Genomic DNA, 26,257 nt, shown 5'->3' with positions numbered 1-26,257 from the left:
ATGACTAGCCCACAGTAGATACCATTGTCCATGCTTTGCAAAGTCAGTCTGACTATATGCTGCTGCCAGTGAGTGAGTTGAGAATTGCTCATTATTTTCCCACATGGATAGTTTACTAGGGCATTAAAAATATACACAACATGAAACTGTAGCCTTAAAAATGTGTCAAAAGAAGACAATGATTGAAGCTAGGGGCTTTAAACATTTGTGTACACATTTTCTCTGATACATGATTGTTTTGCTGAAAAGTCCAAAGACAAATATTCTGATATATGCAAAAATATTATTACTACATATAGCTTTACTTAGTATTAACTTGTTTCATTTAGTTATAAAACCCTTTTGAGGGATTGGAGAGATGGTTCAGTGGTTAAAGGTGCTTGCTTGCAAAGCCTGAAATCTGATGATCCAGGCTTGATTCCCCAGTGTCCACATAAAGCCAGATGAACAAAGTGGCACATGCATCTGGAGTTCCTTTGCAGTGTCAGGAAGCCCTGGAAAACCCAAACACACTCTTTCTCTCTACCTCTCTCTTTCTCTCTCTCTCTCAAATAAATAAACAAAAATATTTTTGTAAAACCCATTTAAGAATTCGTTCTGTTTTTGGGTGCTGTTAATTCTGAATAGACTAAATAATATGTGCATTATCCAAAACGTAAAAAGACAGTCATCATATAACATGGGGAAGGTTATTTTGTCATGTGTTTACTTGTCAACTGAAATATCCAGTTAGCCTAGAAAATTTGCAAAAGGATTTAGGGTTGTAAACTATTTTTCATTCCAGTAATATTGAGGATATTTATAGTGATCATTTCAATGCTTTTCAATCAGAGTTTATTTTAAAATAAATAAGTGCTTATTTTAATTCCATCATCATCTAGACACTTTCTCTAAACCAGTCATGTAAAACTCATATTAAATTGGGAGTATTCCAGGGTTCAAGGATTACAATACAGAACTGCATCAAAATTTGAAAATATACACCATATTATGAAATTTAATGCTGATTAACAGAAGTTTCACTTGTTACTGAAAATTTTCTTCCATAATGTAGGATAATTTTTCTAATTTTTAACTAGGCTCATATTGTTATTATGTAGATGTCTGGTATTTCAAATATGAAAAGCACAGTGTTAGAAAAATACATCATTGAGTACTTGTTATGCACATAACTTGACAAATCTACATTGAGTTGGTCAGAAGTTTAAGATGAAAATGAAATAAAATTTTGATATATTTCCAAAATTAAAAATGAAAATAACTCACTAGGTGACTGTCTATCAACTGTGACTTACATTGATTAATTTAGGATGTTGTAACATTTAAATAGGTACCATTGATAATACTAAATAAAGTATTTTAGAAATTAGTCACATTAGAAGGTAATTAATATTGGACTAACTGCTTACATGTTCATTGTATCCTGTTATTTGGCAATCTTAAATTATAACCCCATGAATTTCTAAATATACAAATATACATATGCATAGTTAAAGTTTCTATAATATATAATACATAATTTTAAGACAATGTATTTCTGAAAAAAACAAGTAACAATTAAAGAGTCCTCTTTTTTCTGAAACATATTAATGATAAATAAGATTGAAATATAAAAGATATTTAATAATACTCTCTTTTAGGTGCTATTTGAAAGCCTCATGATCTGTGTGTGTTTTATGTTTCCAATGAGATGATACTACTCCATGCAGTAACAACAAGAAATTTCATATATAGAAAACATTTTTAATTAAACAAGAGGAAAAATTTCCTATGCTAGTGTTGTTTTAAGAATCACAGTAGAGTGAGACCTTACCTTGAAAAAAAAAAAAAAAAGAAAGAAAGAAAGAAAGAAAGAAAGAAAGAAAGAAAAAAAAAGCATCACAGTTATGGGCTGGAGAGATGGCTTAATGGTTAAGGAGCTTAACTGCAAAGCCAAAAGACCCTGTTTTGTTTCCCCAGGGCTCATTGTAAGCCAGCTACACAAGGCAGCACGTGTGTTTGGAGTTCATTTGCAGCGTCTGAAGGCCCTGGCGTGCCCATTCTCCTCTCTATCTGACTCTTTCTCTCTGTCATTCTCAAATAAATAAATAAAAAGTCTTAAAAAAAAAAGAATCACAGTTACTTTTAACTGTGTGCTGAGTTATAAACCCAACTTGAGATGCTATTTCTTTAAGAATCACATGTAAAATTTTAAGATTTAATAAATCCCCATCTGAATATTGTACTTCAATAATGAACTTCCCTATCTTTGTTATGATAATTTTCTCTTTTTTTCAGAAAGCTGGGACCTTTAGAAAAGTTGCTTGCTGGAAAATAATATTTTATTTAAACTCTAACAGTAAAAGAAACTATTTAGAAATTTGTTACATGGTTTTACATTTATGTTTATTTCTAATAATTTTTCTAATATTTCTAATTCTTAAAATGACCTAGTGAGACTTGTCCTAATCTAATGTTTTAAAAGATAAATAATGAAAAAATTTCAATTAAAATAAGGAGCATTTTCTTCATACACTACAGACTTACATAACTGAATTCTCTGAATGGGCCAGTCATTGGGCTCAAACCTCACAATGATTGTAATAAACAGGAATAATTTTTATCATTGAATACACTAAAATTTGGAAAATAATACTCCAAGTAACCAAGATAATTTGTATTTGTTATGTTTGGGCCTAAGATATTTGATTGTAATCTTTCAACTCAGAACAATTATACTCCACTTTCTTCTCCAAACTATGACAAAGGGAATGCCAGGAATTCATTAACAACAAGTAAAAGAGACATTGAGGGAATTCTTACCAGGGCCCTTGATTATGCAGAAAAGGCACGAAGGCTACTATCAAGGTTGGCATACTTGATACCATTCTAGGAACACATTACTCATAGCACAATGTGTTCAGACTATCTGTGGACATTTTGTAGCAATATATCCATAAGCTTTATCATGTCCATGATGTGGATTGAACCTAGCACTGGTCAGACCTGCTGCTGTACTGTCTTTGATGCTACGATGAGTTGACATTTCTAAGGTGGAGAAAGGATAGAGAAGGGCTCAGCTAGTAGCTTAGCTGACTAATTGCACTTCAACGCTTCCCTATCTATACTCACCACATAATAAAGTGGTTTCTACACACATTGGGAGATGGTTTCCTTTTATATTACCAAAATTGAGGACTTACATTTTAACACGTTTGCTCAATTTGGATAAACAGGAGGGAATCACCTCCAACTTCTAAGAGGTCTGGATATGTTATATCTTTATGCCTTATATTTTAATTGTGCAAGATAAGATAGCCATTACTATAATCTAATATCTTCCAGTTGTAAAGTACATTGTACTTTTAGTGATCCTGCAAGTAAGAAAGTAATGACTAGAAAAGAAAAGAATCTTTGAAAAAACTGAGAACATTGCTGACATAGAGAAATATATTTTGGATAATTGTGAATAAAATAAAAAACTATTTGTTATGTTTTGTTTCATACAATTACAAGTGAATGTTCACAAACTAAAATGTCTTCTGAGTCATTCACACCTATGTTACTGTGAAGATATATATGACATACCTAGATATTCTATACCTATATATCCTGTTGTTAATTTGATCTAGTCCTGGGGTACTGGATTCTTCATTTGTCTCTTAAAGATTTATTTTAATCTTCAACAGTTTCATTGTTTCTTCATATATAATACCTTTTAATTTTTAATACTTTCTTCAGAACTTTAAAAATCATTTTCTATAAGTCACATATTACAGTCTTTGCCTATAGCACAGTGATTTTAGCTTGTGCATGTGACCAAGTGAGAAAGTTAAAAGTATTGAGAATTATTCAGTTTGCACCAAATGAAACTTCAGGGCTGGTGAAATCTGTGAATGAGTAAGCTGCTTGTAGAGCTTTCTTCATGATGCCATCCTAACAGCTTTGCCTAAGACAAGAAACTCTCATTGAGCCATCCTTGTAGACAGACTCCAGACTTCTTGGTCGAGCACAGAGGATTTGTCATTTTAGCGTGATAGCCATGCACAAGAAACCATCCCAGCCTGGAGAGCATGGGAGAAATAGAGTGTTTAGTTCTGTTTGCTCCCACTGCTCAGATGTATCAGTCTCTCTTCCTGTGTTAGCAGAATTATCCTAAAAGTTTTGTTTGAACAGTGCTTGTAGAAAAATAATGAAAAGAGGACTAAAGTGACAGAAGGGGGATTCCTATAGTAGCTAAGATTTCCAAATGTAGCTGTATGATTGGAGGCATGAAAAATGTCAACATACATGTGAGTCCTGAGGTTGGGGTGATGTTCTTACCAGCAGTGTCCAAAAAAGCATTTAATATGCATATCTCCCTTTGCCATTCCTTCTCTAAGCCACCAACTTTTTTTTGTTGTTGGTTTTTTCAAGGTAGTTTCTCACTCCAGCCCAGGCTGACCTGGAATTCACTATACAGTCTCAGGGTGGCCTTGAACTCGAGGTGATCCTCCTACTTCTGCCTCCCAAGTGCTGGGATTAAAGGTGTGTACCACCATGCCCAGCTTGCCACCAACATATTTTGATGGCTAAAGCTACAAATGTGGGTTGAGGGTAGTTCAGTGGTAAAGCAGATGCTTTTTATGAGCAAAGCCTTAGGTTCAATTCCCAGTGCCAAACCAAAACATAACCTCACAAAGTCCAAAGCTTAATATGACTAAGAGAAATGGACTTTGAATCTCACTCTGCAATGATATCCAGCCCTGACTCATTCAGATAATGTCAGGCTTTCATGGCCTTGCCTTGTTTTTCTTACCTGAAAGTTTGAACTGTCTGAACAATATTCTGAGAAATGGTCACGTTATTTTTATAAGTAAGCATAAATAGGTATTGGATAGGCTTGTCTTCTGACAATGACCATTACACAAGTCTAACAGTCAACAAGAAGTAAGTATTGCATGTATGTTTATGGGTGTGAGTTCACACACTGTTACAGAATGTTGTCTTAGAAATGAGTAATCTTCTCTTGAACCATGTTGTTGTATCTTTTGTCCTTGGGGTCGTAGTCTGAAATATGAGTCAGACTTTCTTGCCTGAGTCCATTCTGCACAACAGATTCAGCCTCTCCTTTTAAGTCACTGCCAGTGTCAAGGTAATCCTAATAAAAGTGGAAAGACATGTTAACAAGATGGCATGTGGTCTCTCCTTCAAATAATGATACATAAATACTAACAATACACATACCTTTGACCCAAGGCACTTCTCAATTGATACCTTTTATAACCCACATAGCTGTCATTTATAATAATAATGAAAGAACAATTTTATGAACAGTTACATTGTCATGTGTTACTGATAGATACTATACATCTATCATTTAATAGTGCAATCCTGTGAAGCTGTGCATACCATTACCTGATGCAGAGACACAAGATTGTCCAGTGATGGTAGTCTCCTTCATACTTGCAAACAACAAACTGTATTGGGGCTAACATAGATACTGGTTTGTAAACTTTCCTGCAGCCTGCTCAACATTTTATTAGCAAAGGGACCCAAGAGTGACACATCAAATGTTCTCTCTGACTGTCAGCTCAGTATTAAGGATGTAATCAAGGTGACAATGAAACTTACCTCTTTTTTCAAGAAATTCTTACCCAGTAAGTTTGTAAACCAGGAAGAAGTTAGATCCATTACTTCAAAAAATTGTTTAAAACTCACTTAGATAAACAACAGACTACTCAACCAGTTTCCTTCTTAGCAAAGAAATTTCTGATATGTATAAATAGTTCCCACACAGAATTGTAGAAATGTTTTTTGGGGGATAGGCCAATTTTCTCTAAATTGAAACATTTTATCCTGAAGGAAGGCTCATTAGGAGCTTCCAAATTAAAGACATGGGCTCATTTACTCAGGAAGTTCTGAGTGTCAAGAATTAAAGATGGCTAGGGAGTAAACACCTCACAAGCCTCAGTTTCTGAAACTTAAAAAGTTCACACCACTCTCCCTCAAGGTTGTATAAGGAGTAAGAACTGCCTGGGTGGTGAGTCTCTCTGGCCAGCCCAGCTGCCTGCAGGTGATGCAGGGATCTCTAGGGGAGCTGGGCTGGGTTTTGAGCCATCCTTTATTCCTTAAATAACTCCTCACCCATATGCCTGTAAGTATCCCAGTAAAGTCACTGGTTCACTAAGTTAAACTTGGGTGTAATTATTTGTTTGCACCCTTTCTATACTGAGTATAAATTTCTTCACAGCTCTCCAGGAAAATTAAACAATATAGAAGCACTAAAAATTCAGACAGCCAAAGCATATCTAGGGAAAAATTAATTTTATAATTTTCATAATACCCCATATCAAATTATACACTACAGGGTCATAGTAACAAAAACTGTATAGTATTTGCACATAAACAATATCTGTAGAGCAATGAAATTGAACAGAAAGTACAAAAAGTGGGCTGGAAAGATGGCTTAGCAGTTAAGCGCTTGCCTGGGAAGCCTAAGGACTCAGGTTCAAGGCTCCATTCCCCAGGACCCACGTTAGCCAGATGCACAAGGGGGTGCACGCATCTGGAGTTCGTTTGCAGTGGCTGAAGGCCCTGGCGTGCCCATTCTCTCTCTTTCGCTTTGTCGCCCTCAACTAAATAAAAATAAAAATGAACCACAACAAAAAACTTTTAAAAAAAAGTACAAAAACTAACCCACATATTTACAGCCACCTAATTACTTCACAATCTATCAAAAATATACACTGGAGAAAGGAAGGCCATTTGGACAAGTGGTTCTGGGAAAAATGACTATCCCCATGCACCTTAAACAATGATATGAAATAGACCAAAGGCATTAATGAAAGCATAGAAATTCTGAAACTATTTGAAGAAAAAATAAGAATGACACTTCCATATATAGGCATTGGCAAGGATGGAAAAGATTCTAATAGCATAGGAATTTAGCCCAGAATTGAAAAATGGGATTATATGAAAACAAATTATTTGCAAAGCAAGAGAAACAATCATCAGAATAATGACACAGGCTGCAAAATGAGAAAATCTTCCCCAAGTATGCATTAGGAAGGATACTAAAGTCTAGATATATAATAAAATGTAAAAATTAAACATCAAAAAGGAAAATGAATCAATAGTGGGCTAATATCCTGAAGTGACAATTTGCAAAATAAGAGATACAAATAGCCAATAGGTGCTTAAAATATTCAACATACTTAGCCACAAAGAAAATGCAAATTAAAGGTGTTTTGAGATTCTATCTCACTCAGCCAAAATAACTGTCAGCAAGAAAACAAATTGATGATAACAAATATTGACAAAGATGTGGGGACATGGGTATGTTTATACTCTGTTGGTAGAAATGTAACTGTTATAGCCACCATAAATATCAGTAAGAAGGTTCTTCAAAAGGATAAAAATAAAGCTAGCATATAACTCAGCTACACCACTCCTGAGAATGAAGGACTCTCAGTCAACATACCTATTGTAGTTACCTTCATGTTGCTGGCACAAAACACCTGGACAAAAGCAGTTTATGGGAGGAGAGGGTTTATTCTAGCTCAATTTCTTGATGGTAGGGAAAACTGTGGCATGAACAGAGGCTGCACATCACCTCCTGGCCAACATCAAGTGGAAAATACCAGCAGGAGAATGTGCCAAACACTGGCAAGGGGAAGCATTAACTCATAAGCCTGTGCCCAACAACACACGTCCTCCATTAAGGATACAATTCCCAGACTGCCATCAGCTGGGGATTAAGCATTCAGAACACATGATTTTATGGGGAATACCTTATTCAAACGACCACAATACCACACAGGTACTTGTACATACATGTTTATGATGCAGTATTCACAATAGCTAAAGACTGTAATAGCTTGCAAGTTTATGAACAGATGGGTAGATAGTGAAAATGTTTAAGAAGCTCATACAACTGCTTACCTGTTCTGTCTCACGGTCATGCTGAACTCCACACCAGCATAAAGTTTTATATTTGACAGACCAAAAGCAAAATAGATTGCAAACTGGCCTAATTAAAAGTGGGTTAATATTCTTTCCTTGTTGGTGACCTATTAACAGAAAAAGAGATAAACTAGATGGTCCCAGACTTACAGGGCTTAAATTTAACTATTTAAGCATTATAAACATGAGCAATGGGGTACTTCCTGGCATAAGGATAAAATCAATCTTGGCAGGTTAATAAATAGAATTTAATAACCATTGAAAGAGATAGGAGCTAAATTCAAGAAATCCACATATTGACAAGTCAGGCAAGTCCAGTTATACAAAATTAAACAGTGACAACATATCTATTGCCTGAATGACATTGTGAGGCTTGGACAGTAGAAAGGGTAAGGCTTGAAGGAAGGGGAAGGGTGGGGGGCAAGACAAACATAACCCAAATTGAGCTGGTACCATAGAATCTATATCCGGGCTGGAGAGATGGCTTAGCAGTTAAGTGCTTACTTGTAAAGCCTAAGGACCCTTGTTCAAGGCTCCATTCCCCAGGACCCATGTTAGCCAAATGCACAAGGGGGCACACGCATCTGGAGTTCTTTTGCAGTGGCTGGAGGCCCTGGCGAGCCCATTCTCTCTATATATATCTGCTTATTTCTCTGTCTGCCGCTCTTAAATAAACAAACAAACAAACAAATAAATAAATAAATAAATAAACAAACAAATAAAAAGAATCCTAAGCTGAGCATGGTGGTGCACGCCTCTAATCCAGCACTCGGGAGGTAGAGGTAGGAGGATTGCCATGAGTTTGAGGCCACCCTGAGACTCCATAGTGAATTCCAGGTCAGCCTGGGCTAGAGTGAGACCCTACCTTGTAAAACAAAAAACAACAGAAAAAAAACATAAAAAGAATTCTATATCCTAGAAGTTAGACTAAAAGCTGGAACCCTCAAGTGGACCTTAGGGGTAACACCTGAATCAAAAGACTCTGGAGAGTTTGAGATAAAACCTAACCTTAAATTTGTCCTGTTTATCTTTATCTTTCTTCTCAGTCTTTTTCTTTTTTCTTTTCCCTTGGTGCTGGTCTATAACTCTCTGTACCAAGATGTAGTTTATATCCACAATGTGCTGTTGATTGAGAGACCTACTAGATCTCCCAAAACAAACAGGACAGACTTCTGTCAGAGCACTTGATTACCCACCAGAGGTTAATGGTAAGCCCCTACTGCTGAAGACAACATATGCTGTTGGCACTAACCATGGAGAGATGTTGCTGGAATCCAGAAGAGAGCCAAGTCCCCAGAAAATTAGCCCATCTAGTGCTGGAAGGTGCTACATGAGCTACCAGGGGAAATGGTCAACATATGCCTAAGCAACTCAGGAGCAAACAACCTGACTTGATGCTCACACAAGAGCAATAGTGACACTGAACACAACCAAAGCAGAGATCCAGAGGCTCCTAAGTGCCATCACTGAAGTAGACTTAAAATGCACCCAACATGGCTTAGGGAATTTTGTGGAAGAGGAGGCTGAAAGATTGTTAGAGCCACAAGTTGGGACATTTTGAACAGAGACATTGCCTCTCCCCAATAACTATTGTCCCCACAATGCATGACCTACAACCTCCATGGGGGTTTCCCGGCATCCCCAACAAGGCAGGCCTCTCCAGAAAATGGGCAGGGAGGAGGGAAAGATGGTAACAACATGTGTTGTTTACATATGAAATATGTCCGTATCTAACAAAAATAAATTTTAAAAAATGTCATGGAATAACCTTCCAAAAAATTGAACTTTTGTTTCACCGTTTTTATCCAAATCATATATTTTCAGGATAATTTATGTTAGTATTTGTAAAACTTAAAAGACCATTTTTACTGCTGCTTCTTTCTTCTACCCTAGCATGAACATCCTATATGAAAATCCTCTCATGTTCAGCCAGCTATTCTGGACTTTTCTTGAGCCTCCATTCTCATCCATAAAACATTCCTGCTTAATGTCTCATCCCTTCAACTCCTACTATGGAACAAGAGTCAGGTCAATACCAATAGAAAGATGTAAATGTGAAGGTATTTCTCCTCATGAACCCTTTGTCAATTTCATTGCCAGTGAGACTAGTCATGAATGCACAATCTCATTAAGTGCAGGTCAGAGCCAATCAGTGCTAGGTGGGAGGTCCCTAGAAAAAGCAGTGACAATAGACTTCTGGGTAAGATGGCAGCCTAGGAGAAATGCCAAACCAGTCTAGGGAGGGATTTAAGCCAAACCACAGCAAAATACACTCTTCTTCTAAAAAGTGAAGGAGTATAGATTATTCTTAAGCACAGTGGAGAAGCAGGAGAAACCAAGATCCACCATAAAGGAAGAAAAGGGCAGAATCCCACTGAGACACTTGCAGCCGCTGATCGGCTTGACCTGCTCACCTGCTTAGCCCTGCCCTGGGGTGACAAGCAGCGTAACAGCAGAGACCAAACAATGGGATTTTCCAACCTAATCAACCTCCTTGCAAAGTCAAGAAATCTGAAGGAAAGACAGCTGAAATAAACTAAGGATCTACTAAAAAGGATACAGGCAGGATTGTGTGAGCAACTCCACGCTCTCTGCCCTTTCCCATCCCCAAACCATCAGAACCAACAACCTCTGGCCTTCAGTCCCCAGGGCAGCACACGCAGCCCAGTTGATCAGAACTCCAGTTCCGCAGCACAACACCGAGGAATCAAGGTGGGCACTCAGCATTGGTGATATCAGAAGCCACCCCAAAAGGTAAGGAGGCTGACTGACAAAAACAAAAACAAAAACAAAAACAGAAACAAAAACAAAAACAAAAACAAAAGCAAACAAACAAACAAAAAACAAGCAGGTACATAGGCCTGCTTTGGAAGAGCTAATCTCTCTTTCCATGTCAGGGCAGGTTAAGGGCTACATATTCTTGGTTGGCTTTACCATTTTCAAATAAGCTGTATTTGGGGGTTGAACATTGTTGCTTTTGATGCTTTAAGATTTATAGGGCCTTTGTCTTTTGCTTTTCTCATTATTGGGGGAAGGGTCTGATTCAAATCCAGGCTGACCTGGAACCCAATTCATAACAGAAATCTTTACCTCTCAGCTGACAAGATTAAGGGTGTAGAGCAACCCACACTCTTAGGGATTTTGGCTTTATAAGACTATCTAATTGTTTGAATCCCCACAATTGCATACTCTATGCTGGTTTTTATGAATGTGTATATTGCTCAGTTTATGTTTAGAATTTTCCAGTAAATTGTTCCACCCAGTCCACTAGAATACTTACTTAGCAAGCAAACTCAACACCTAGGATTACTTCTGCAGTTGGATTGGGGTACAAGAGCTACACCTGGCACCTAAAACCCATATCCTGAAAGTATATAAAGGTGGATCACCACATCTAAGAACACTTCAGACAACTAGAAGACCCAAGCATCAAATCAATTCAAGATGCAAAATTCACCACATTATAATACAAGAAACAGAATCAAGACAATACAATTTCACCAAAAATTATAAATCAATCAGAAATTATCACCAAAGGAATCAAAGAAGAAAACACGAATTAAAGATGAAAACAAACTTCTGAAAGAGAACACAGAAAACCAGCTTTATGAAATAAGTAGGTCATTACAAGACAAGAGAAAGGAAATAGAATATTGAAGAAAAACAAGGCTGAAATTCTAGCTCTGAAGAAAACAGTCAGTCGAATAAAACACTATGTGGAAAGTCTCACCAACAGAATGTATGAAGGTGAGAACAGAATATCTGAACTAGAAGACCAGGTGGCAGTTCAACAAACAGCAAGACAAGCTAATAGAAAGTTATGAATGGGAATTTCAAGATATCTGGGACACTATGAAAAGATCAAACATAAGAATTCAGGGTATAGTAGAAGGAGAAGAATTTCAGTTCAGAGGCTTATTAGGTATTTTCAACAAAATCATAGAAGAAAATTGTGCCCAAATTGGGAAATAAATACCAATGCAGACATAAGAAGCTTTTAGAACACCAAACAGACAAAATGTGGAAAGAACCTCTCCTCACCATGTTATAATTAAACTACTAAGCATGTAAACGAAAGAAAATATATTGAAAGCAGTTAGAGAGACAAAGCAAGTCACCTACAAAGAAATGCAAACCCATCAGAACAATAGCAGATTACTCAGCACAAACTTTAAAAGCCAGAAGGACTTGGAATGATGTCTTCCAAGTTCTGAAAGATAACTGTCAACCAAGATTACTTTACCGTGCAAAGCTATCTATCCAAATTCATGGAGAAATAAGGATATTCCACAACAAAAACAGGCTAAAGGAATTTATGACAACTAAACCAGTTCTACAGAAAATCCTTGAAGGAATCCTTCCTGCTCAAGAGAAAGCAAAACACACCCAGGATGAAATAGGAAAAAATAAACCATACTCAACAGTTACAACAAGCAAGTAAAGGGAAAACAAGAAGCACTACAAAATAAGAAAAATGGCAAGAATAAATGCATACCTTTCAGTAATAACTCTTGATATCAGTGGCCTTAATTCCCCAACTAAAAGATACAGGCTTGCAGACTGGATTAAAAGGCAGAATACTGCCATTTGTTGCCTCCAGGAAGCTCATCTCTCAATAAAAGATAGACACTGTCTTAGGGTGAAAGGATGGAAAATGGTATTTCAAGCAAATGGGCCTAGGAAACGAGCAGGGGTTGCTATCTTTTTATCTGACAGGCGAGACTTCAAATCAACATTAGTGAGAAAAGGTGAAGATGGTCATTTTATATTGATTAAAGAAACACTACAACAGGAGGATATTACAATCCTAAACATATATTCACCTAATAAGGTGGCTCCCAATTTCATCAAACAAACACTATTAGACTTAAGGTCACAGATAACACCAAACACAATTGTAGCAGGTGAATTCAATATCCAATTTCATCAATTGACAGGTCATCCCAGTGAAAAATGAATAGAGAGACATCTATATAAAATGATGTCATGGAACAAATGGACCTAACAGATATCTATAGAACATTCCATCCAAATGCTGCAGATTATACATTTTTCTCAGAAGCACATGGAATATTCTCTAAAATACAGGAAAATTAAAATAACCCCTTATACTCTATCTCACCACAATGGGATTAAACTGCAAATCAATAACAAGAAAAAGTACAGAGCATACTCAAATTCATGGACACTAAGCAGTACACTATTGAGTGATGAATGGTTCATTGAAGAAGTCAAAAAGGAAATCAATAAATTTGTATAATTAAATGATGATGAGAACACAATCTACCAAAAAATTTGGTCTCAGTAAAGGAAGTCCTAAGAGGAAATTCATAGCTCCAAGTGCCTATATTAAGAAATTAGAGAGTTCACAAGTAAAGAATTTAATGCTTCACATTAAGGCCTTGGACAAAGAAGAACAAGGCAAACCAAAAATCAGTAGATGGGAAGAATAATAAAGATTTAGGGCAGAAATTGATGAAATAGAAACCCAAAGAACAATCCAAAGAATCAACACAACAAAGAGTTGGTTCTTTGAAAGGATAAACAAGATTGATAAGCCATTAGCAAATCTGACCAGAAGAAAGAGAGAATAGACAAAAATTAATAAAATTAGAGATGAAAAAGGCACCATTAGAACAGATACCAAAGAAGTTCAGAAAATCATAAAGACATACCTTAAGAATATATATGCCTCTAAGTTTGAAAATCTGAAAGAAATGGATGATTTCTTTGATTCATATGACCTACCAAAATGAAATCAAGATGAAATTAACCATTTAATAGACCTATAACAGGTATGGATATCCAAGCAATTATAAAAATTCCCCAGGGGTGGAGAGATGGCTTAGCAGTTAAGGCATTTGCCTGCAAAGCCAAAGGATGCTGGTTTGATGCTCTAGCACACACATAAGCCAGAGGCACAAGGGGGCACCTGCATCTGTAGTTCGTTTGCTGTGGCTGGAGGCCCCTGCTTGCCCATTCTCCTTTTCTCTTTGCCTCTTTATTTCTGTCAAATACATAAATAAATGAAATATGGTTATAAAAAGTCTCCCAACTAAAAATGACTAGTCCCAGATGGATTCACTGGTGAATTTTACTAAACTGTCATTGAAGAACTAACACCACTGCTTCTTAAGCTTTTCCATAAAATAGAAAAGGAAGGAACTCTGCCAACTTCTGCAAATTCCTTCTATGAATCAAGCATCACCCTGATAGCAAAATCAGACAAAGACAGAAAGAAAAGAAAAGAAAATTACAGACCAATCTCCCTCATGAGCATAGATGCAAAAATTCTGAACAAAAGAGTGGCAAAAAGAATACAAGAGTATATCAGAAATATTATTCACCCCAAACAAGATGGCTTTATCCCAGGGATGGTTCAACATATGCAAATTTATAAATGTAATACATCATATAAATGGACTGAAGGACAAAAATCACATGTTCATCTCCATAGATGCAGAAAAGGCACTCAACAAAATCCAACATCCCTTCGTGGTAAAAGGCCTACAAAATCTGGTAATAGAAGGAACATATCTCAACATAATAAAAGCTATTTATGACAAACCTACAGTCAACATAATACTAGATGGGGAAAATCTTGAAGCTTTTCCATTAAATTCAGGAAAAAGACAAGGGTATCCACTGTCCCTACTTTTTTAAAAATTTTTATTTATTTTTAAATTATTTATTTATTTATTTGAGAGCGACAGACACAGAGAGAAAGACAGATAGAGGGAGAGAGAGAGAATGGGCGTGCCAGGGCTTCCAGCCTCTGCAAACGAACTCCAGACGCGTGCTCCCCTTGTGCATCTGGCTAACGTGGGATCTGGGGAACCGAGCCTTGAACCGGGGTCCTTAGGCTTCACAGGCAAGCGCTTAACCGCTAAGCAATCTCTCCAGCCCTGTCCCTACTTTTATTTACTATAGCACTGGCAGTCTTAGCTATAGCAATAAGGCAACAGACACATAAAAGGGATAAAAACTGGAAAGGAAGAGATCAAATTATCATTATTTTCAGGTGATATGATTCTATAAATAAGGGACCCTAAAGACTCTATCGGCAAACTGTTAGCTCTGATAAACACTTTAAGCAATGTAGCAGGATACAAAATCAACACACAGAGCTCAGTAGCTTTCCTATATACTAATAACAAACATTCAGAGGATGAAATCAGGGAATCTCTCCCATTCACAATTGCCTCAAAAAATAAATAAATAAAGTACCTTGAATAAACTTAGCCAAGGAAGTGAAGGATCACTACAATGAGAACTTTAAAACACTGAAACGAGAAATTGCAAAAGACACAAGGAAATGGAAAGACATCCCATGTTTGTGGATTGGAAGAATCAATATTGCCAAAATGACAATCTTACCTAAAGCAGTCTATACATTTAATGCAATACCCATTAAAATTCCAATGGCATTGTTCACAGAAATAGAAAAAAAAAATCCTAAAATGCATTTGGAAGTACAAAATCCTCAAATAGTCAAAACAATTTTGCAACAAAAATAAGGCTGGTAGTATCACCATACCCAATTTCAAGTTATATTACAAAGCCATAGTAAGCAGCATGGTATTGGCACGAAGACAGACATGTAGATCAATGGAACAGAATAGAGGACCCAGATGTTAATCTAGGCAGTTATAACCATCTGGTTTTTGACAAAAATGCCAAAAATATCCATCAGAGAAAAGATAGCATTTTCAACAAGTGTTGCTGGGAAAACTGGATATCTATATATAGATGGATGAAAATAGATCCTTGTCTTTCTCCATGTAGAAGAATCAAATCCAAGTGGATCAGGGACCTTAATATCAGACCTGAAACTCTGAAATTGCTAAAGGAAAAGGTAGGGGAAACCCTTCAACCCTTCTGTGGGAGAGCATTTTACTTTATGGGATTCTACTTACATTGATTTAATATTTGTCAGTCCATGCCTTCTTCATATGAGGCACAGTTTGCATTGATTACTCCTTATAGCTAGGTAGGTGTGGTTGAATACCTAGTAAATGATATAGCAAGGATGTAACCATGAGTGATCCTCAAGCCTGTCACAGTGTATTTAATATGTCTGAATCTCTGAGCATTGAAGGAAGGCTGGAAAACCTCTGGACTGATAAATGTAAGTACTATTCTGAATAGAAGTTTCATTAAGAACCAAACCATTTCTTGGATTTCAATCAGAGATGATATATCTTTATGATTAGATCACTAACCTATCAAATACTAACAAATAATATAGATTTGGGACTAGAGAGATGGCTCAGCAGTTATAGGCACTTGCTTGTAAAGCCTTCCAGCTTGTCAAGCATACCAGCTGGGTAGTATCTGCACCCATGCAAATAAAGCTGGACCAGATGTACCCAAAGTGTCACATGATTCTGCTAAACATGTGCAGCAGGAGAGCCTTGCATCACACACACACACACACACACACACACACACACACACACACACACAAATAAAATTTAAGAAAAAAGTAATAATATAGATCTATTAACACTAAGGCCAAGACCTGAGATTGGCTAACAGAAAAAAAGGGCCATTTAAATTGTATGGATTTAGATTCTAAAATCTCCTACCAAAAGTAAAATAAAAAACAGTAAACAGTAATGCAAAGGAGGGCAACTACAGTTTTACAGACTATAAAAAATTAACAAGAAACTCATTTTTCCTTATTCATGGGTTTATATCATTTTCCACAAGGAAGACCTTGGAGAGTAAGTATTAATGAACATAGACTCTAGACCTCTTGACATAATTTGTGAGAAAAAAGGTCAAGGTGATGAGATGAGCTATTTCCTATATACAGTGAATTTTTAAAAAAGGATCAGGTTTGAAAAGGAAATATCATTAGTTACTGTTTCATAAGGTTTATTTTTGAGAGAGAGAGACAGAGAATGGGTGTACCAGGGCCTTCAGCCTCTGCAAATGAACTCCAGACATGTGTTCCCCCTTGTGCACATGTCAAACATTGTGTGCCTGCATCATTGTGCATCTGGCTTGAATGGGACTTGGAGATTCAAATATGAATATACCTCTCAAAAGTAAATAGACCTAAGATCCACAGAATTTAGTGCAAAAATATTTCTTAGAAGCTAAAACCTTGTTTTCTAAGTGATGACACTAAACTGATAACCTAAGTGTATCTGTTTCGAATCAAAGAAAGCTCCACATTGGCCAGGATACTGAAACAAGATCTCAAGAAAATAAGCAATATTTTATAGGAAATCATTTGCATTAAGAAAGTTGTGTGGGAGAGCCATTACCTACATGAAAGGCTGGGATTAGAAAAATTTATGTGTTATTCCTTTATCATATCCGGATGTCTTTAAGTGTAAAGTTGTGGTGGGTGATGCCATACTCAGGATAACACTGCTTAGGCACTTGCACATCTCATTTGCAGTACACAATCAGCAAAAATGATATCAGTCCAATTTCGTGTTAGTTAGGATTAGTGACTGCCTGTTGCTTTGGAGCATTTGATGATAGCATAAAAGCAGAACACCTTAAATCTATTCAAGCTAAAAGACATATTTTATGAAGAAAGAGACACAAAAGAACAGTGGGCTTATTTCATGCCCCCCGCACCACAAAAAAAAAAAAAAAAAAAAAAAAAGGCCAAAAAAGGGCATCCAGCTATCAGCAAGTATGGCTTAAAGTATAGATGGTAAATATTACCACTAAAATTGCTAATTCCTAAGCTTTTCTCTGTTGAGAGCTTTATGATCCTAGGAACAAGCCACCAAAACACAGCCTTATTAGAATAACAGTAATTCTATCATATGTGCTAGCAGGCTCGTGAGGTTGACAACAGGGAAGCCACTAGCCTTTGACTGAGGTGAAGAGGGCCATATTGAGTATTTCCTCTTCCTCCATAATTGCTATGTTACAACAGACTGAGGTCTCTCGGGAATCGTGTTCCAGTGCCTCTTATTTTTAACACATGTGACATATGTTCATAATGTGACACTGGAAGAGACACTGTATGCTGACTTGGAGAGAGCAGACCTATCACTCTTGGAAGAAGGCATATTATGGTGGGATGAAATCAATGATACAGTCTACTGCATGAAGTAACTCTTGTTGCCTTTAATCTCAAAGAGAAGAGTCCAGATAACTGACCTGTTAGGAAACTGATGATGATCCCAGCAGCCATGCACCCCAGGCAGCCCACTGCACTGAAGTAAAGGTAGGAGAGTGAGTACCAGGTGTCAGCTATGATGGGCCTGAGAAAGACAAAAGCACATCTCCAGTTCCATCCAATCTGAAGTTACAGTGACTTAGGGGATGTTCACAGTTCATTTTCAGTCCTGGTATCTCTTCAAATCCCCAAATTTATTATTTTACCATTTGTTCTTTGTGAAAAGATGAATCAACAGCAACTAGCATGCCTCAGCTTTCACTTAAGCCACATCATCTCTGAGTCGCAAATATAGCAATGTATACACTAAGTTATAAATCTTGCAATGAGGACCATGTCTTTCATTCCTCTTGAATTACTTATGATTCAGGAGCATGTTAACTCCAGATTTAATGTGAGCATTGTGACAGACATTAGTCTATGTATATGAGCTACAAGGAAATCACAAAAGGGACTTGGCGGTGCTTTGGTCGAATAGCAACAAAGGATTTTAGTTTCTATTCAGAAGGACTGTAAGCTTAATCAAACCCTTTGTTCTTTTAAGGCCACTATGATCCTCAAACACACCCATCTATTTTTCAAACCTTCAAAATGTTCCTTTGCCAATTTCCCTTGTACAGTTGAATATGAGTAATAGAGTATATACATATATATGTGTAATATACATTATATAATGTGTCTATGTAATATCTATATATTATATATATATATATTATATATATATATATACACATATAATATATATACACACACACACATGCACACACACATGTGTGGGTGTCCATATATATAGCTTCATCAGATTTAACCCCATGAGGTACTCTTTCCTCTGACTTTCTGTCCTGCTTTCTGGGACTTTGCATCATCTTTAATGCCACCATACCTGCTGGACAGTTGTGGAAGTTCCGGTGTGCTTATGTTTGATTGTACACACTGGTCGGTTGATAAAGGTAAAGGTAATGTCTTAGAGGTTGGTGCAGGGTAAATGAAAGCCCCAATGGCCACCCAAAATGACAAAGTGATTCCAGTGAGAAGGCCTCCTAGTGCACCCTTGAGGAACAAAAATGAAAGAAACAGATCAGACAGCTGTGTTCATTGCAAGGACAATAATATGAGGTATTCATTACTTCAGTGAGTCTATCTGTCTGTCTTAAATCTTATCTATATGCACTGGAAACAGCCCAAATTGTCTCACAAAGTAGTCTTCTAACATTAACTCACTAACTACTTAATTTGTTTATTTGCAGGGCTCAGGATAGAATTAAGGTCCTCAAATATGCTGGACAAGTACCCTATGACTGAGTCACACAAAGAGTGGTTTTCATTAAGAATAACTTGGTCTGTGAATGAAAATCCCAGAGTTTGCCATAGGGATCACTGTATTTAAATTTTGGGCAAGAATTTTTTCTTTATTTTATTTTTTCCACTTGGGACTTAAAAAGAAGATGAAACCTTAATGTCCAGCAGAAAAGTTTCAGAAGTTAAGGAAAACTTTAGATAATGGAGCCAATATGCTCATTTTTATTGACAGCTGCTACATATGCATTTTTCCCTATTTTCAAAATTTATTTATTTATGAAAGAGAGAGAGAATGGGTGCACCAGGGCCTCTAGCCACTGCAAACAAACTCTAGATGCATGCACCACCATGTTCGTTTTGCTGATGTGGGTTGTGGGGACTTGAAACTGGGTCCTTAGGCACATGACTTAACTGCTAAGCCATCTCTCCACCCCTACATATACATTCTTACAATTTCTTTTCATACATCATTCTACCAAACTGTCGTGACCCTTAAGATTTGAAGTTGTTTTGGTTGAGTCTAAATACTTATTAGTGTATTTTTATTAGCTCTGGTGTTTACAGACTATATTTCTTGGTAAATGCCTGAAAAACAATAAATAATTTCTCCTGTAATGAAAGAACCAGGATCACTGGAAAATCACATCAATTCTTCTGGTTTCTGTTAAAGCAGCTGAGACTTCTGTGTGGGAGAAGACAACTTGAAGTCTCTATTACACAGAACAAACACTTGGCACGGACACTGTAGTGTTTTCCACATTGTTGTTCGATGAGACTGAAACACATGTAAGTGAATATATGTACCTTGGCCTTGCCCAGTAGTGTGCAAACTTCTACCATAAACTGCAGATGCATCATCAGGCTTTGTGAACCATGCAGAATCCCTCACAGCTATTCAAATCTGCTGTTGTAGCACAGATGCTGCCACAGACTATATCAAACAAAAGAGGCTGTTTGGGCTCTAGTAAAGCTTTATTTGGGGCACTGAAACATCAGTTTGATAAAATATCCATTTGTGTGTCATGAACTATAATTTTTTTGTTGTTGCCAACCACAGATGAATGCCACATCATTTGAAAAGCATGAGCCCAGCTGGATTTTTATTGAGAAGTTGTTTGCTAACCCCAAGCCAATTATGAAGAGTAAAGGAATTTCACTTGGAAAGTCAGTCTGGGTTGATTGGCAATAGCTGCCTCTCTAGCCATGTTGAAGCAGATTCTGAAGTGTATGTGTGTTCTGTGGGAAGGGGAGGCATGCCAGAGTAAGATCAGTGATGGTCAATGACAAGGGGAAAGGACACAAATGATAATATTTATTCTCCTCTATCTTTAAGAAAGTGACTTTCCTGAATAAATAGAGGCATCAAGATGTTCTAATATAGACAACCTCTCTCAGCATGTGCTCTGTTCATATATTATATAGTTAGTGCAGAAATCTTTTCTTTGTTCTTAGGGACTAGGTATTCCCTCATATTGTAAGCCAAGGATATAAATATACTTGTAAATTCTAATATCATTGAAATGATTGTGACAGACTTCTCTTAAGAATAGTGCAGAAGAATCCCTGTTTACCATGTTGAGTTGGCATTGTACAGAAATTAACAGCCATATTGGTCTAGAAATGTTAAACTTAATTTTTTTTTCCATTTGTACAGGGGTAACGCACTGTATTAAATATATAAGGTCTTATCTACGTGGGTTTGATTACAGAAACTAATAAAGTATTCTCTAAATTAAAAAAAAAAAAGAATAGTGCAGAAGAAATGTTCTCAGTGTCCAAATATTCAGTACCCACCCCTCAATTTCTAACCCCAATCCAGATAGCCACAGACAATTAATCAAGATGTGCAACAAAACTCAGTCTGTGAAATAGCCTGTATCATGTACATAAGTAGAATCAGGCTTCCTGGAATCCACAAAAGTGTACTAGATTGACAAAATTATATGTTAAATGTTCTTTTGAGTTATTTATGTGTGTATATGTAATAGAAACATAGGTAATTTGAATTTGTTACATTCTTTTCCTGACAAAAAGCAAGCAGCCATCTAGCCTTCCCACACAGGGCAAGGAAAAGAGAGAGGAAATGACAGCCCAATGTAAGTGGGGAACCATGAAAATAGGTGTAGAGTCCTTACCTTCCAGTTCACAAAAGGGAACAGTATTCCTAAAGAGAATAAGCCCAGCATCGGTCCCCCACACATGCCGTGAATGCTGAGGGCAGCCTAAGGAAGAAAATCGACCAGATGAACCCAAATTCACTGCATCTGTGGCCTGTCCTCACACCAGCAGACTTCTCTGCAATTTGGGTGAAACTGGGTCCCCTAGGTATGTGACAATTTGGGAGTCAAATGGTAAGTATTGTGTAAAAATAAGCATATCCATACACATATCATATAAACATATGCACACATGCTTGGTTATTTATGCAAGTATATGTACGTGTTTATGTGTATGGTGATAAAATGGAGATGCAGGGAACTTGAATTTGTTGAATTTGCTTTCATTTAAGTTGAAACTTATTTGTTATTTTATTGTATCAAAAATGCCTTTTTATTTATTATTTTTTAATTTTTGAGAGAGTGAAAGAGATACAGAGAGAGAATTGGTGCATCAGGGCCTCAGCCACTGAAATTGAACTCAGATGCTTATGCCACCTAGTGGGCATGTGCAAACTTGTGCTTGCCTCACCCTTGTGTGTCTGGCTCATGTGGGATCTGTAGAGTGATATATACATCTAGAACTTGTGTTTCATAACTTACACAGTTCATTAACTGTTTCAACCTAATTAGTTAAATTATATAATTTACATAATAGTAATTTTCTGAAACTTGACCTCTGCCACTCAACACATAACACTTCAAGATACTGAAGTACTAATTAGGGACATTATGGAGAAGCCATCAAATATCCTATCTTCCTTGTACTGCCCCCCCGCTCCCCATGAAGCCTTCTCATGGCTCCATATATTTTGAAAATTGAGAAGGTTTGAGACATGCATTTGTATATTTCTCAGCTTTAAGTATGGCTCTCTGATCATTGAAACCCAATATCATGAACATAAACAAGCCTAAATATTCTGGAGTTTCTATAACTGTGTGCATGTATGTGTAGATAAGAAACAAACATGTGTTACACTTTTTTTAAGTTTGCTTTTGGATTAAAGACTGAATCACAGCTTTCTGACTATAAAAAAAACACACATACACTGATATATGCACACACACAAAATTACTTACATTGTAGTTATATTTATATATATAAATGAGGGTTTTTGATCAAGGAGCCAATATTTAGAATGCTCCAAATATCCTATGAAAAGCTACTGTATGTCAGATTCCACAGGACAAAAGATCCATGTGGACTCTAGAGAAGTGACTTGTTGAATTATTTCTATAACCAAATTTAGTCTGCTACTACCTGAAACTTAAAGATGAGAAAATTTTATCAAACAGAAATAAAATAAAATTTTATTTCACTTTAGAATGTAGCAAAAGTCAGATATAAACCCAGGACTTTATGATTTTAAGGTCCTATACTTTCATCTTTAAAATCAATCTTTAATAATAATGAAGAGCACAGACTCCCATATTATCCTCATTATCATCTTTAAAGAACAAAAATGGTTTTGTAGCAATGCATAATTAATAATTGTATTTGGTTTCTAGTTACACTTATACAGATTTGTGTAGTATACAAAGCCAATAAACTTAAAATTTTACCTTTCTTTTATCATTAAGTGTGTTTAATTGGAGGTAAACTTGAAGGTTATCTAATTTAGCCTCCACTTCAATGCCCAAGTGTAAGCTGAGCTTTCACTCCACGTTAAAGACATGATCCTGGAGTGAACTTCAGCACTGGAGCTGCTAGTGGGGTATGAAATTAACATTTAATGCTGCTGTGTTATAGACTTCTTATGCATTAAAACATGAATCCAGAATACTGGCTTCTTGGAATATTTGATCTAAAATTCAAAAGAATGCTCAAATTAATGTTTGAGCTCTGTGGAACACATAAGTGGCCCAAAAAGTTGTGTCTTACTCTTTCTTGTTGCCATGCCCTGATGTGAGTTCTGACTTCTGTAGAATGTCTGATTGCTGGAATGTTTTAGGACCTACATACACTTGTCATTGGAGATAAAAATGTATCTTGAAATTGTCGCACCACTTAGCTGATATCTCTCTGTGATAAAAGTTTCATAGCTTATTAGAGAAATAGTTGGTTTCTAGTACTATGAATTATCTTAGAAAGAGAAGTGAATTATCACTTCATTTAAATCTCCTTGACTTGTTCCCTGAACCTTAAAATGGAAATAATAAAACCATTGTAACTAGTCATTGAACAGGGGATAAAACACTGTTAGCTATAATAGAAACTATAAATTCCTTGCTTAAAGTTAGTACTAATTGTGGACATAAATCACTGCTTCTATTCATTTTTAAGTAATTGTCACTTATTCAGTCCCTCATTTCTTCAAGTAAGCAATATTTGTTAAAAACTCTAGTTATGCCAAGAAAATACAAAGCATTTCAAATTTTTAAAAAGTCACAAGGCAAACTGAGAACATTGAAGCAGAATTTGAAGATTTTCTCTTCTGATGATACTTTGTGAAACAATTCAGGAAATGGAACATGGTCTAAGAGAGTTGGCTCATAGCTCACCTTCTAAGTAATGGTGAGAACATGAATACAGAATTTAAAATCTTCTGTGAAATCATCTACAAAAGTGCTTACACTAACTATCCTTAACTCTCCTCTAGCATTACCACTTCATGGAACTGGCAGTTGAACATATGAGAAGCAGTTATACATGTCTAATAGGTAAAAGTGTGTTTTTGTACCAGGTTACCACTCTAAATTAGTGACTTTGGAACAATGAATTCTTAGTCTATTCATTTTGAAAATTTGTACTTTAACTACCACCTATTGTGGAAGTAATGAAGAAAATGGCATAACACATGTAAGATTGTACCTCGAACATAAACAGTTTTTTGCTTTTATGTTTATGATTATAGTGACTAGGATTTTCAAATTTTCTTTAAACTATTATGTACAAGTTATTAGACTAATACCATCCTTTTCTGAAAGTAGTTATTATTTGTGTTTTATATATGTTTAATTTGGAGTAGTGCACATGAATATCTGGGGTTGGGAGAAGAGGCAAACATAAGAAAAGAGAGCATGTTGAAGGCTTCTGTGAAAATAAAGTGTCTTTTTCTTCTTCCATTACCTGTACAACACTTCCCATGAGGGACGCAGCCACTGCCATGGAGGTGCACATTACACCAAACAAGAGACCTGAAAGAAAACACAAAACAGTACATGGTGATAAATTTCCTTGAAGAATTCTTGGTTTTGAAGTAGTGCTTGTGCACACAGACAACTGCACTGCTCTAGCCTTCTCTTAACAAGACTGTAGTGAGGAAAGTGTTAGCCATGCAACCATCTTGGCCTCACCCTCTAGTGACCTGTCCTCAAAAATGTGCTTTCTCTTGTCAAGCAGAAGGAACTGGAATCCAGCTTGGAGAGATTTGTCTGTAGGATTTCAGAATAAATTTGCATGTAGAAGCTATATGAAAACATGGAAAGGATTCAAGCAAATTTGAACAAAATTAGTACACAGCTACTCACCAACAATAGGACAAAGAAGAAGCAATTAAGGTCTTTGATTTTAACTAATTTTGCAGCCTCATATGATGAAAATAGCATTTTTTAAAAAATATTTTTGTTCATTTTTTATTTATTTATTTGAGAGCGACAGACACAGGGAGAAAGACAGATAGAGGGAGAGAGATAGAATGGGCACACCAGGGCTTCCAGCCACTGCAAACAAACCCAGACACATGCACCCCCTTGTGCATCTGGCTAACGTGGGACCTGGGGAACCGAGCCTTGAACCGGGGTCCTTAGGCTTCACAGGCAAGTGCTTAACCACTAAGCCATCTCTCCAGCCCGAAAATAGCATTTTTACATCTTCCTCACAGGTTTACAAATGTGGAAAGCTTTTCAGAATTTTTTTAGGTACTAAATTGTTATGGCCTCTTATGACATATTATGTCATACTATCCTATGGCATAATAATTGATTTATTTATATATCATCATAAGTATTGGATTGTATATTCCTCCTCTCTTGTAATAGCTCATTGTTGAGCCACTGCATATATTTTAGTAATTTTTACAATGTAAGGTCTTCTGTTAAGCTTATTTTGAAAAAATATTCTAAGAAGCACCTTTAATTCTTTGAATAACCCATAAACAAAATAATAATATGATAAAGAGTTGGAGTTACCAATAGACACCATGGAAAAAATTAAGAGAAAATCATTTGCTTATTCTGGTTGAACATTCTTGGTCAGGTAAGTCTCCACCCAGTTCCTAATGTGACGATTGGTTCAGGTTTATTGAATTCTCACCATAGATTAGGCACTGTAGCAGCCACCAGATTTACATAGCTAAAATTTATCTTGCTCCCATATTTCAATCAGGGATTATACATGGATAAATAAATTTATCCAACAATGTGTCCAAAATTAATTTTTCACATGTAGCACGCAGAACACAGCTGTGGATTTTCCTGGTGCTACATCAGTGACAATGACTAGAGAACAAAACTAAGCATAGAAGAGACTTCTACCTCCATTCAACATGTCCATTAACGTTTGCTAGAAGCTGGACATTACACAGGAGTCCATTAAGCTTGTATTCCAGTCCAGATATTTAATATGATCAAGGGAGTTGAACTACCCAGTGAGCAAGGCTATGCTTGCATTTATCTATTCTTGCTCAAATGCAAGTAAAAGACAACAGAAATATGGAGTCCATGATAAAATGAGGAGGACATGGAAGAATGAATATGACCTAACAGCCCAAATAAAGAGTATACTTTT

At 36.4% G+C, this 26,257-nt stretch overlaps 1 protein-coding gene across 1 annotated transcript in view; it reads right to left on the bottom strand.

Annotated features, from left to right (window-relative positions):
• Positions 1 to 811: 811 nt before the first annotated feature.
• Slc5a12 (solute carrier family 5 member 12) overlaps positions 812 to 26,257 on the bottom strand; it is a 55,842-nt gene continuing 30,396 nt past the window's right edge. The window contains exons 10-15 of the mRNA XM_004660856.2: positions 24,599 to 24,666; positions 21,508 to 21,594; positions 18,957 to 19,123; positions 18,055 to 18,158; positions 7,903 to 8,030; positions 812 to 5,119 (exon numbers count right to left, since the gene is read on the bottom strand). Coding sequence (XP_004660913.1) covers positions 4,967 to 5,119; positions 7,903 to 8,030; positions 18,055 to 18,158; positions 18,957 to 19,123; positions 21,508 to 21,594; positions 24,599 to 24,666 — 707 coding nt within the window. The 3' untranslated portion in view covers positions 812 to 4,966. The remainder of the gene's footprint in view (positions 5,120 to 7,902; positions 8,031 to 18,054; positions 18,159 to 18,956; positions 19,124 to 21,507; positions 21,595 to 24,598; positions 24,667 to 26,257) is intronic.

Source organism: Jaculus jaculus, chromosome 8 (assembly GCF_020740685.1).
Source record: "Jaculus jaculus isolate mJacJac1 chromosome 8, mJacJac1.mat.Y.cur, whole genome shotgun sequence".
NCBI lineage: Eukaryota > Metazoa > Chordata > Mammalia > Rodentia > Dipodidae > Jaculus > Jaculus jaculus.
Note: the sequence above shows the minus strand (reverse complement) of the source record. Positions and strands in the feature narration are given on the sequence as shown.